At 49.9% G+C, this 13148-nt stretch overlaps 1 protein-coding gene across 8 annotated transcripts in view; it reads left to right on the top strand.

Annotated features, from left to right (window-relative positions):
• znf827 (zinc finger protein 827) overlaps positions 1-13148 on the top strand; it is a 46403-nt gene that overhangs the window by 13021 nt on the left and 20234 nt on the right. For 6 of the 8 annotated variants that reach the window (XR_009935083.1, XR_009935080.1, XM_062516351.1 and 3 more), the window contains exons 3-5: positions 1681-1895; positions 2397-2892; positions 7282-7509. Coding sequence is in view for 5 of the 8 variants with exons in the window: in XM_062516351.1 (XP_062372335.1) it covers positions 1681-1895; positions 2397-2892; positions 7282-7509 (939 nt within the window). In the remaining 3 variants the exon portion in view is untranslated. The remainder of the gene's footprint in view (positions 1-1680; positions 1896-2396; positions 2893-7281; positions 7510-13148) is intronic. The other 2 variants (XR_009935084.1, XM_062516361.1) reach the window with 1 other exon arrangement.

The following is a 13148-nucleotide window of genomic DNA, read 5'->3' as shown; positions in this document are numbered from 1 at the left end:
AGTTTGTGTTGTACAGAATCCCCTCTGAAGGTCGCCGGCCACACAGCTGGAACCACACACATCCTTCGGTGGTGGACGCCAGACACTTCACACTACGCTACAATCATAACAATGGGCACGAGTGAAAAGAATCGCTCATTTCACACGTTGACAAACGGACAGGCAGTTGAAGCTGAACAGTTAATTGTCATTTTGCAGCGCTTGGCCCTCGGCCCCAATGTGCTGCTGTAAAATGGCAGCGGAGAGGGAGAGGTGTGCCATGCCTTCCTGCAGGGCTGTGTGTGTGTGTGTGTGTGTGTGTGTGTGTGTGTGTGTGTGTGTGTGCGCGCTGCTGTAACAGACCTGCAGCTCTGCTCAGAGTTGGCCCTGCAGCCTGGGAAAGGTCTGGAGGCCCAGCGGGGGAGGGTGTGAGGGGCCGGCCTGCTCCCCAGACACACGCGGCTGTGTGTTTCCCCCGCGGACATGCAGGCTTGGTGCGGACCATGTGCTCCGCGCTGCTGGAGCAGGAGCCCGTCTCAGCAGAATCCCACAGAATTTAGGTCACACGCGGAGCCCCACGGCCCAGTAGAGTTTCCACTCAGCAGATATAAGGCAGCGGATGAGCACTAGACTGGGTCAGCAACTGAGGAGAGGTCGGGCAAATCTTTAAGCCACACTTGGCTGCAATCTTTTCCTGCATTTATAAAGCATAACTAGGTTTTGTAACAGCATTGTCATGTCTCGTATATGATTGCGTTTTCCCATTTCCTCACCTGGGTCTAATGTTTTCTTGCGCTCTCTACATCCTCATCGGCTTGAAAGTTTCTATTTAGGAGCTTTATTGGGAAGGATCGCAGTTGTCATTTCTAATGCTGGAGATTAATTTAGTGTTTCTGGGTTGGTTGGTGATGGTGTTAGGAAATGACCAACTGTTCCTCCTGTCTCATTTATATCACTCAGTGTGCTTTTGCTGGGAGGTAATGAGGAGCGCACCACTGAAACCTGCTCCTACCTCACGCCCTCTTCCTGCCCACCAGCAAAGACCTTCAGACCCCCCCCCCCCCTCCCCATATCCACCAGCCATCCCCTCCCTCGTGGAGGAGAGGTTGGGCCACAGATGGTGGTTTTATTGTTGCAAATAGGCAGTCTCGAAGTTTTACACCCCAGGTCAATGAATGCCTGAGCGTGGTAATTTCACCAAACACTGATTACCAGATGTTTTTCAGCAGACAAGACTGGAATACTTATGAAGCTATCCCTGACAGTCCCCTCGTAGAATCTGTAATGCAATCATGCCAGCTCCTAATCAGACCAATTAAGCCCTAATGGACACAGGATATGGAGCCAACAACAATAATGGGCTCACTAAAACATCCTTCAGTTTGGGCTCTTTCGGCAGAGGCCATCTTTGGGCATTGATTGGGGTAATGAAGTGTTTTGACAACAGCTCCATTTCTGAAGCCAAGAGACATAGTGATATGGAGACACTGAAAGACATGAGTCACTGACAGACGCGGAAGGCAACGGTCAGAGACTTCTGGAGTTCGGCCGGCAAAACGAGGTTCATGTTTGTGATTTTAGGGGAACACCTGCCCATGGTATGATGCCCCCAGTGCTGAAATGTGTCGTGCTGATGAACAGGGTGTGCAGGTGTGTACTTGTGTGTCCACAGGTAAGCCAACCTTTTCTCCCTCTTCTCAGGGTCCCCCGAGGAGGGAGGGAAGCCGTTTCAGTGCCCAGTGTGTGGCCTGGTCATCAAGCGCAAGAGCTACTGGAAGAGACACATGGTGATCCACACCGGCTTAAAAAGCCACCAGTGTCCCCTCTGTCCCTTCCGCTGCGCTCGCAAAGACAATCTCAAGTCCCACATGAAGGTGAGCGGGTGGACCGGGCTCTCTGTGTGCCGCCGGCCCCAGGTGACTAGTAGAGACACACATATTTAGTGTTGGTGCACACTCAGTGGCTCAAGGGTCAGTTCAGTCCAGTGGCCTGTAATAGTCTTTTCTGAAACCACTTTCACCAACAGACTAGTGAGCACACAGCTGATGTTTTAAGTGATGGAATCTAAGGATGCCATTAATCACAGAAGACAGAGACAGCCTCTAACAAATTAACATTACATTTACATTCATGTAGTTTTAAGATAGTATGACTTGGTTGATTCACTTCTCCCAATGGTAATACTATTCGGTTCTACTTTGGAGGCTCTTAGAAACAATTAACAAGGTGTGTGTTGACAATTATGCCCAGCGCTACATCTTTACAGTTTACAGTTTATGCTCCATGCAGTTAAGTTACAGAGCAAAGCCTTTGGATATATTGAATGAGTCAAGTGACCGTCTCACTCCAGATGATCTTGTTAATGAGTGGATGAATGATGAGCTAAGAAGTGACCATGCGCTGTTGTCCACCTGCAGGTGCACCAACACCAAGACCGAGGGGAGACGTTCCAGTGTGACCTCTGTCCGTTCACCTCCTCCCGGCATTTCAGCCTGAAGCTGCACATGCGCTGCCACCAACACTTCCCCCGGGCAGACGTCAAGGTCAAGGAGGAGCAGGTCACCGACAACGAGGAGGGCGACGGCTCATTGGCGGGCGACGCTAGTGGCTGTGGGGACATTGCGATGGCCACGGACACCGAGGCGTCCCCCTCTCCTCTGCCACACATGGACGGCCGTCTGCGGGCCTCCCCCGGCGAGAGCTCCAACCACGTCCAAATCAAGGAGGAGCCGCAGGAGCGCGACGTGTCGGTGCTGTCGCCGTTCAGCCTGGGCCGGGAGCGGCCCGCCAGCAGCACCAGCTCCCTGGAGCTCCCCGGACTCAAGGCCAGCCCCGGCGGCCCCACCGCCGCCTCCATCTTCAGCCCCGACATCACCACTAAGACGGCCACCGACCTGCTCATGAAGCTCTCAGGTAGGACCCTGGCCCTGCGGCGCTCAGCTCCTCTCCCAAAGCACGGGCCCAACCCCCGTCTCCAGCGCTGGGTTGGAGGCCGTAACCAGCTAGCGCTTGCCCGGCAACAGAGCTGGTGCCAAGATGGCAAGGGCACGTGCGGCGGGGCACAGTCTTGAGGTATGGCCGGCGTGTTGTCAAGTGGTGTCCCTCACACTTAACTTTCCTCAGCGTGTGCCCACGCCCCGCGTCAGTGCCGAGCTGAAGCGGAGATTGATGTGAAGAGGTCAGCCGAGGGGTCGGCCCATAAGGTCTTCTCTGGGTCCGCCTGCTCCCCTTCACTTAATGCAGAGTAATTAGATTGAGATCTCTGAGCGCTTAAAAAAAGAGCCGGGAACATTAGATTAATTAAAAATTCATGCATAATTCATAATTAAAAAGGAATCTGTAATTGGGAATGATTAGCGCCCTCAGCTCCAGCCCCGTGACCCCGGCAGAGCTGGCAGCACCGGGAGGGCCCGTGCTCCGGTGAACTCCCCTCAGGCGCAGCTCGGCGCGGTGCGGGGGGAGGGGGGTGGCTGCTCCTCTGCTCTCCAGGGCCGAGCGCCACGCCGCTCCCAGACTTCCAATCAAGTCGCCCAACTCCCAGCAGACCGCAGAGGATCCTCTACAATGTCAGCTCAGTGTCGACAGACATGCGGCACAGTCTGCAAGGAAGAGTGTCATTACACTGCGTGTCATTCTGAAGGAGAAGGAGGACAGGTTTGACTAGTCACTTGGAACCTTGGGACGGGCTCTTCTAAAGAAAGCCTTTTGGTGCATCAGACCAGGGAGATGGGCTCTTTTGAGCCATATAACTGCACTGGGTAGCTGCTCATTGTTGGATTCAAAGCTGGACTGGAGCTAAAATATAGATCAGGGTACTGGGAAGTGTGAGCACGTAACATGGTTTGGAGAACAAGAGAATGTGTAGGAGACATTAGGTTTGGAGAGGGATGGGAGGAATGGCTAGTATGTGTAAAAGAATAGAGGAAGACAGCGCCTTAGCTTAAGAAGGTTCTCTACTTAGATCAGAGTTCTAAAGCGTGTTCTGTAGAACAACAGAGTGTGAGAGAAGCGTATGTGTGTGAGAGAGAGAGAGCGAGCGAGCGAGCGCTGTTGGTGAGGGGAGGATGCTCAGGGGACTCTGTGCTTTAAGAATGCTGTGCCACACACTGAAGGGGAGCCAGAGCACTCCTGTGGCTCGTCACGGCTGCCTGGCGCCCCAAGAGACTCGGAGGCTGTGTGAGGGAGGGCTGCATCCAGCACCAGCTCCACACGGCCTACACAGAGATAAACAACACAAAGAGATCTAGCCCGTGAACTCTGCCTGACCTCTGCTACAGTAGACCATAACAGAGTGTTTTTTTCTCTGGGCTGGGAGACGAGTGGAGGGTCGTGGATGTGTCTCTCTTGCTTTGATTGAGCTGCCTGCTGACACAAGCCTGAGCCCTGTCCGGTTTGATCCCGCGCGCTGATTTGGGAAGATGAAAGCGGCCGGCCAGAGTGCCTTTGAAAAGTGCAGTGCGGTGGCATGCGTGCCCACTGGAGCAGATCTCATAACGATAGCCTGCGCTCTCGGAGCGGCCCGCCGTGGCACCGCCGGGTTCACCGCCGTGCCCGACCCCGGACAGCCACACCGGAATAGCCAAACGGGAGCTAGCGCGCGGCGTGGCCGCTCTCGCGCACTGGGCGATGTGAACGCGCGCGTGCGTTTTTACTCTGCAGCACTGTGGCTAGCAGGCGGTGTACGTTTGTGTGACGGCCCCCCCGCAGCTCCGATATGATAATAACACAAAGGTCAGAAGCCAAATAGTAATGAAGCGGCTCTTCACTCTGCTGGGTGGCTCAAAGAGCTGCGTGTGTCTCCAGCGTAATGCGCCAGGAGCGCTTAATGCGTGTGAATGTGTGTGTGGCCGTGCGGAGCCCCCTGGCTGCTAGCGTGTGCAGGCGTGGGCTAAACAGCTGCTGGACGGCGATGCGAGGCCTGGCAGGGCTGATGGCCGTGTGGCGGCGGCCCCGGGGCCTGGAGCGCCGCGCTGGGTCCCTGCTCAGCACAGAGAGCAGCCAGAGCTGACAGAGGCGACAGGGCTAATGAAGCCGTCTGATGGAGCCCCAGCCAGAGGTGAGCGCAGGAGCAGACAAGCAGCCTCCTGGCACTCACGCCAGAGAGAGAGAGAGAGAGAGAGAGAGAGAGAGAGAGAGAATAAGAGAGTCTGTGCTGGGTGACAGCAGCAGCCCCTCAGGGGAAATGAAGGTGGGCAGTGCACAATTGATGTGATACTGACCAGCCACACTACTGTCCCTCACACCGCCTGTGCTGTGTACAGCTGGATAGCTCTGACAACCAGTTAGTACTAAAGGCCTCGGCGCCCAGCTAAGAGGAGCCCCGGCACTGCAGCCGGTCAGCACCCCACCACCAGCCGCATCCCTGCAGCTGATCTGCTGTCCGCATCGCCAGCGCTCAGTCCCACTGCTGAGACGCGCGCTCCACCGCATCAAAGTCATGCATTTCATAATTGCAGTAAAGTGTAATAAAATCGATATGGACATAATGCCCCAGTCTCCTTCCGAAGTTGTGTTCAGACGTTGTCATGTCAATACCATGGCTGCATTCGGATGCTTTGAAGTCCCTCCTGCTTAATACACAGCCTCCAGAAAACAAGCCAGGCTGCTGGATCGGGATGATAAATAATTCATTGCTCACTGTAACATGAATTCGGATGGAAATTCACACTATTTTTAGCCGCCATCAGAAAGGTCACAGGAGCACTGTGACTTTGTGTCTGTACGCGTGCTTGTCCCGCTAAGAAATGTTCTCTAGCGTGTCTTTAAAGAGAGGTGAGGCAGAGAAATGAGTGTGTGTGTGTGTGTGTGTTTGTTTGTGTGTGTGTGTGTGTGTGTGTCCCTGTGTGTCCCTGTCTGCTCATGTAGCAGTCTGGACACTGTCCTTAATTAGTGGCCAGCTCAGGTGCTGACCGCCGGTGTAGTTAGCGCGGCCGCTGGCACCTGACAGCGTGGCATTTCCACCGGTGCCACCCCACTCGCCACTCTGCAGCCGGTGCCCACCTGAAGGTCACCAGTCAGCAGCTCATGGGCATCCCCCCTCCGCCTGTGGCGCGCGGTGGGCAGCAGCCAGTGGCCATCCCAGCGCTCCCTGCGCTCCTGCTCCGGGCAGCCATCACCATTAATCAGCGCTGAGCCGCACCGCACCGCACAGGGCAGGGCAGGCTGCTGACATGCAGCGGGGCTGCTGGGTAATGGCTGAGGGGAAACACGGCCACGGAGATCTCTGGCCTGGCCGAAGCGCCCGAGTCATCGGTCAGCGCTGCGGAGGCGGCGGGCCTGACGCTGTGTGTTTAGGGGAGAGATGGATGGCATGTGTGTGAGCGGGAGGAAGGAGAGAGAGAGAGAGAGAGAGAAGCCTTCTCCTGGCATGGCTGCCATCAGGCTCCTTGTATTGCTCGCTATTAATTATTCAGAGAAGCCTGATTAGATATGGCCCACTTCTACGGCAGATTACATGAGGGAAGAGGCCTGCCTCACTCACACACTCACCCAGCCGCAGAGAGGGCACACACACACACACGCACACACACACACACACGCACACACACACACACACACACACACACACACGCACAAGGTTCATGCACCACGTAAAACTGAATATTAGTGTATGTACAGCATGCAATTCTTTTTGTTTTGAAATTCACTCAACTTGGCCATACTGATTCAAGTGCTACTGGTACTGCTGTGGTGTGTGTGTGTGTGTGTATGTGTGTATGTGTGTGTGTGTGTATGTGTGTGTGTGATTGTGTTCTGATGTGAAATGCCCTGCAGACCTGGAAGCACTTGTCTCTCTCTGCGTCCATCTGTTGTGCTGGCCGGCGGCTCTGCCCACTCCCCCAGCCAGCCAGGCCCTCTTCCGGCCCCATAACATGATCTCAGTGGAGCCTCCTCCACCCCCACCCTCCTCTCAGGGCCAGACACACTCAACGGCCTCCAGCGCTAGGAGGAGGATTTTGCTCAGCGCTCAAGATGTTTGCACTCACACAACGCACCTCTGCCATCTGTGCCAGGCGCACGCTTATTGAAATGAAGGAGGTGGCTGTGGGTGTCTTGGACACACAGAAAACTCATTTCAGTGTCTGCTACGCTGCATCCAGTATCAGCCCTAGCCCACCCCACTGTGTCTCTAGCTACCATGTCTGCTCACTATGGGCAAGGGAATGCTGTAATTGAAATAGCCGTGCCCGTACGTTCAACACAGGAAATGTCAATAATTGTGTTCATCAGTTGTTCAACTTGTAAAGGAAAGCGCGTGATCAGTCTTGTTCTAATGGAGATCTGTCTGTGTCCCCCCTGAAGCGGCGAACCAGAAGGAGGGCCTTAAGGGCACGCTCTGTGTGAAGGAGGAGCTGGGGGCCGAACCCTCCCCGAGCCCGCGGGCCCCTGGCTTCAGCTTCTGCCAGGAGGGGCCGGTGGGGGGGCTGAAGCCCCGGGAGGAAGGGAGCCCCATGCTGACCAAGGGCGGCAGTCTGCTGAGCCAGGACATCAACGTCAAAGTGGCCTCGGAACTCCTCATGAAGCTCTCAGGTAAGGAATCAATGATGGAGGGCGACCACCTGCACTAAAATAGTGTCTGTGTGTGGTGTGTGTGTGTGTGTGTGTATGTGTAGAGGATGGTGTGTGAATTAGAGGACGGGAACACTCTTGCTGCCCTGTGTGTGTGGGAGTCTTTAAACTGGAGTGGTTGATGCTCCCGACTGCTGGAGTGTCATCTGAACGCCCCAGAACCTTCAGGCAGCACCTGCCTTTCCAATCTCACCTTAGTCAACTTCCTTTACTGTCCCTTTTCATAAAACTACAGAAGAAACTGATGATCTGTCCATTCTCTTACTCCCTCTCCCCACTCTCTCTTTCCCTCGCTTTCTGACCCTCCTCCCTTTTTCTTTCTCCACCTCTTTCTCCATCAGTCACTCCCAAGTTTTCGGGCCGACAGTTGAGGGTCAATTCCTTTTCATGTTGCTCAGTCGATATCTCTTTCATCCTGTGCGGTCCCCTGCCAAAACAAACCAATCGATTAGCTTTTGGGTCCACTGGCCAGCCACAGATTGAGCCACTGGCGCGATCTTTATGTGAACTCTGTGGAGACTGAGCTGTTTTAAAAGAGCTGCAGTCGGAGGAGAGCATCGCACAGCTCTCCCTGCTGTTCCCTCTTCTCCACTGCAGTCAATATGCATGGACTGGAACTCGCACAAGTATGTGCACACTGAAACACACACACACACACACACACACACAGGCGTGCATTTGAAACAGCGTGTGTAACTTGGCCTGTTCTCTGTGCTTGTGTGTGTGTGATGGAGGGGGCAGAGATGTCACTGGCCACTCAGTAGCAGTACACAGAGGATTGGGAGTATGATGTAGTGGACAGGAGAGCCAACCCCCCATTAAACGTGTGCGTGTGTGTGCACACATGTGTTTGAAACACACCTCACACCAGCTGCTATTGTTTCTGTTAGCTGTTGGTGTACAAGATGAGTCACACACACATACACACACACACACACACACACACACACACACACTCTCTCTCTCTCTCTCTCTCTCTCTCTCTCTCTCTCTCTCCCTCTCTCTGTATTCAGTATGAGTCACAATCTGCCAGCTCTACTTTTAACACATGTGCTACCCAACTGCCTAGCCTCTGGGTCATATTTCCTCGGGGTGTATGGGTGTTGTCACATGTGCACCTTCATGCTTACAGATGCATAGAAAGGAAGCAGGCTGGTGTGTGTGTGTGTGGGGACACATTTACTGGTAAGAAAATGTGAGATTGTGAGAGAACAAGTGAGAGATGATGAGTGGACTGTGGCAGTGACCCCTCCGTCCCCCCGTCCCTCTGCTCATCTCACACTGGGCCCAACTCTCCTCTCACTCCTCCAGGCTGCCCGTTCACAGCCTGTTGACAGTGGCGGGTGCAGAGTCACCACCGCTTACCCTGTGCTGTTCTTCTGCTTGGGGCTGCTTCACACCACAGCCCTACTGCTCACACACTCTCACAGGACAGTCCCCACCACCTCCACCTCCACCACCACCTCCACCTCCACCTCCACCACAGCCCTACTGCTCACACACTCTCACAGGACAGCCGCTTGGATGCGGTTATCTTAGCAATAGTTTGTATAATACCCGCGACCGCGATATACAGTGGGGAGCACACGTATTTGATACCATGCTAAAACAGGTATATAAAATCATCATTTGACAATTAATTCAAAAAATGAGTAAAAATCAAACCGCCAAGGACACCAATTTTCTTTGTGATTGAAGAATGTATCGTAAATAAATAAATGTTTTCCTTAAATGCTAGGGGAAGGAAGTATTTGACCCCTTATGTAACCCTATGGGAATTTAGCACATAGGGTTAACATAGGGGCAGGCAGATTTTTATTTTTAAAGGCCAGCTATTTCATGGATCCAGGATATTATGCATCCCGATAAAGTTCCCTTGGCCTTTGGAATTAAAATAGCCCCACATCATCACATAACCTTCACCATAGCTAGAGATTGGCATGGTGCTTTTTCCAGTAGGCCTATTACAGTAATTTCCTGCATATAAGCCGCATTGTGTATAAGCCGCAGGACAGTGTTTTATGCAAGTTAAAAGAAACAAAACCATATTAACGCCATATTAACTGCCCCCTGTATTAACAGAAATTTTGCAAAATCAATGTATAAGCCGCGGCTAATAGTCGGGAAATTACGGTAGCCTGTTTGATTTGCATTGAGCTCAATGATACTGTAAAGATACAGTATAAAGCTAATTAGTATTGTGCTATATTTGCAGTGTATCTAGAATATTAATGAATGAACCTAAAAGTGAAGCTGTGAGAAGAAGGATCCATAGATAATGAATGATGGAGACCAGTGGCAGGGCACTTATGCCAGTACAGTCCTGATGTGTCGTTTTAAAGCATTCTACTGCACTAGGTGCCAGTCCTGCTGTGGACACTGGTTGTTCTAGTCCCAACATTCATCTTATCCAACAACAGGATGGGGTCATTCCGTGTCAAATCACCCAATTTCAGCCAATTTGGAAAGTGACCCTCTCCAAAAAAATCTGAAATAAATCACAGGTGTTTGTAGCCTAGACCTATGCACAAATCTTAAATAGTATGTCTGGATCACTAATGGTTTAAAAACTGCAGCCCTTTGAAGCTTCAAGTCATTTTAAGCATTGTGGTGAACAATCCTTTTTGGTCAACTTGCAACGTTATTGGTTCTTTTGGTATTTCACACACATCAGTGAAACTATGTGAATGGAAGCACATTTTCCTGTTGAATTAAGAAATCTAATCAGATGAGACGTGTCTTGTGTAATTTCCCCTCTGCAAAGCTCTGAAAATGGCTATAAATTCATTATGTGAAAAGACATCATCACTTTTGAAGGCTTCTCATTCGAAAGGTATGTGCCACAAATTTCATCAGGTTTTTTTCCCACTCATATATGGACTATAAGGTCATGTCCATGCATCAACTTTGGTTGTAATCGTTGTCATATTGTCAGAGCATTTTGTTTTAATTGGGCTTGATTTTCAAAAAGCCCATTTTCGTCCTATCATTTCACCATGTGGACAGTTAACAGGATTTTTTTTAATTTTACCATATCACATTCTGTATGTGAGGTTCATCTGTCCAAAATGTGGGCTTGTTGCTGAGTTTCTTTATTGGAGATATGATTTTTGGAAAATATTCTCTATAAATCCACTGAACTTGCATTGGATCTGCAGTACCACTTTGCACCACATGGGATGCTCTTTTAATACAATGGAAGTCAATGGAAGAGTAAGAGATTCACTTGTTTGCTGCACATATCCAATCTAAACACACATTTTATGGTTCATAGTTGAATTTCTCCAAGTAATTATTGCAACATGAACAACATACTACTCATAAATAAATCTTATTTAGAGAAAATAAGCGGATCAAGCAAATTATACACACATAAGACTGACTGGTCATCATACATACAAGATACTTGATGAGTTATCTCCTTTTCATGAATGCGTCTTGGATCCAGGCAATAGCGTTTTGAGCCCTCATACCTTTTGATTAAAACTTTTATGTGATGGAAACATGCATGGTCATCTTCATCAAGTGAAATATCTGCTCTAAACTGCATCTGACGCTTTTTCTGCATCTGATAATGCACTGAATTCTTGAAACCCCTTTTTCTTGAATATGTTCATGACTTTCATTTTCCAACTTCTATGGTGGTGTAGAAAACTGTTACAAAGATGGCAAGCTAAATCTTCTTGCTGCATGTATGATCAGTCAGTCTTATGTGTGTATATTTAGCTTGATCAGTTTATTTAGCTAAATAAGATTTATTTATGAGTAGTATGTTGTTCATGTTGCAATCATTACTTGGAGCAATTCAACTATGAACCATAAAATGTGTGTTTAGATTGGATATGTGCAGCAAACAAGTGAATCTCTTACTCTTCCATTGACTTCCATTGTATTAAAAGAGCATCCCATGTGGTGCAAAGTAGTACTGCAGATCCAATGCAAGTTCAGTGGATTTATAGAGAATATTTTCCAAAAATCATATCTCCAATAAAGAAACTCAGCAACAAGCCCACATTTTGGACAGATGATCCTCACATACAGAATGTGATATGGTAAAATTAAAAAAAAATCCTGTTAACTGTCCACATGGTGAAATGATAGGACGAAAATGGGCTTTTTGAAAATCAAGCCCAATTAAAACAAAATGCTCTGACAATATGACAACGATTACAACCAAAGTTGATGCATGGACATGACCTTATAGTCCATATATGAGTGGGAAAAAAACCTGATGAAATTTGTGGCACATACCTTTCGAATGAGAAGCCTTCAAAAGTGATGATGTCTTTTCACATAATGAATTTATAGCCATTTTCAGAGCTTTGCAGAGGGGAAATTACACAAGACACGTCTCATCTGATTAGATTTCTTAATTCAACAGGAAAATGTGCTTCCATTCACATAGTTTCACTGATGTGTGTGAAATACCAAAAGAACCAATAACGTTGCAAGTTGACCAAAAAGGACTGTTCACCACAATGCTTAAAATGACTTGAAGCTTCAAAGGGCTGTAGATTTTAAACCATTAGTGATCCAGGTATACTATTTCAGATTTGTGCATAGGTCTAGTCTACAAACACCTGTGATTTATTTCAGATTTTTTTGGAGAGGGTCACTTTCCGGCACTGGGTGATTTGACACGGAATGACCCGATGGCCATCTCGGCCACTGCTGACCTCTGGCTCTCTCCATAACCAACCAGTAGAAATGTTACATCAGGTTCTTAAACTAGGTCATCCTTATTTTTGGTCATTTGAGACTATTTATATCTGCGCTGGCGTTTTCCTGAGAGGCAGCAGGCGTGTGTCATCTCTACATCTGTCTGCTGGGTGCATCCTGGAGCTAATTACTGAGACAGAGGGCCCTACCATGCAGCTGCACCAGAGGGCCCACATGGGTATGGAGATGGAGCCACACAAGGGCTGTTTACCTGAGCACCAGTCACCCAACGATGCTTCAAGCCAGATGGTCCAGCCTTGTTCTAGTTAACTTAGTAGTCCTTCTTAAATCAGTTGCATATATAGGCCTTCAGACATTTTTTTTGTGTTGATGTTGCATAAAATTGTGTGTGTGTGTGTGTATGAGAGGGAGGGAGCAAGAGAGAGAGAGATAGAGCGAGAGTGTGTATGTGGTGGCAGAGTTGCTGTGCTCTCATTCTGCCTGTAGCTCTGCTGCTGTTCTCGGCTGGGCTGTTGTTAGTGTTGCATCATGATGTGCTGAATTATTGAAATGCCCATGGCTGGCTGGTCTGGGATCAGTGCAGTCAGGTCGCTGCGGTGCTCAAACCCTTTGAAGCATATGAACTCTTCACCCGGCGTCTAACCAGGCCATCTTTCCCAGCCTGCTGCAGGGAGACGTGCACTGTGAAATGACAACTTCCCTGATCCCTCCCCCCTCCCTCTCTGTCTCCTTGTCTCTCCCTCAGCCTGTCTTGCCTGCACTCTCACTAGCTCTTCCTTCTCACTTGACTGCAGTCTCTCTCTCTCTCAGCCTGTCTCTCTTCCTTTATTTTCCCTTTGGCCTTTCATTCTTCCAGCCATTCCCCTCTTCCTTTCTCTGTTCACTATGCCTCTCCCTCTGCTTAACAGCCCCCCCTCCAC

The sequence above is a fragment of the Sardina pilchardus genome, chromosome 2, assembly GCF_963854185.1.
Source record: "Sardina pilchardus chromosome 2, fSarPil1.1, whole genome shotgun sequence".
Lineage (NCBI taxonomy): Eukaryota > Metazoa > Chordata > Actinopteri > Clupeiformes > Clupeidae > Sardina > Sardina pilchardus.
The sequence above is the reverse complement of the archived record's forward strand: the minus strand, read 5'-3'. Positions and strand labels throughout refer to the sequence as shown.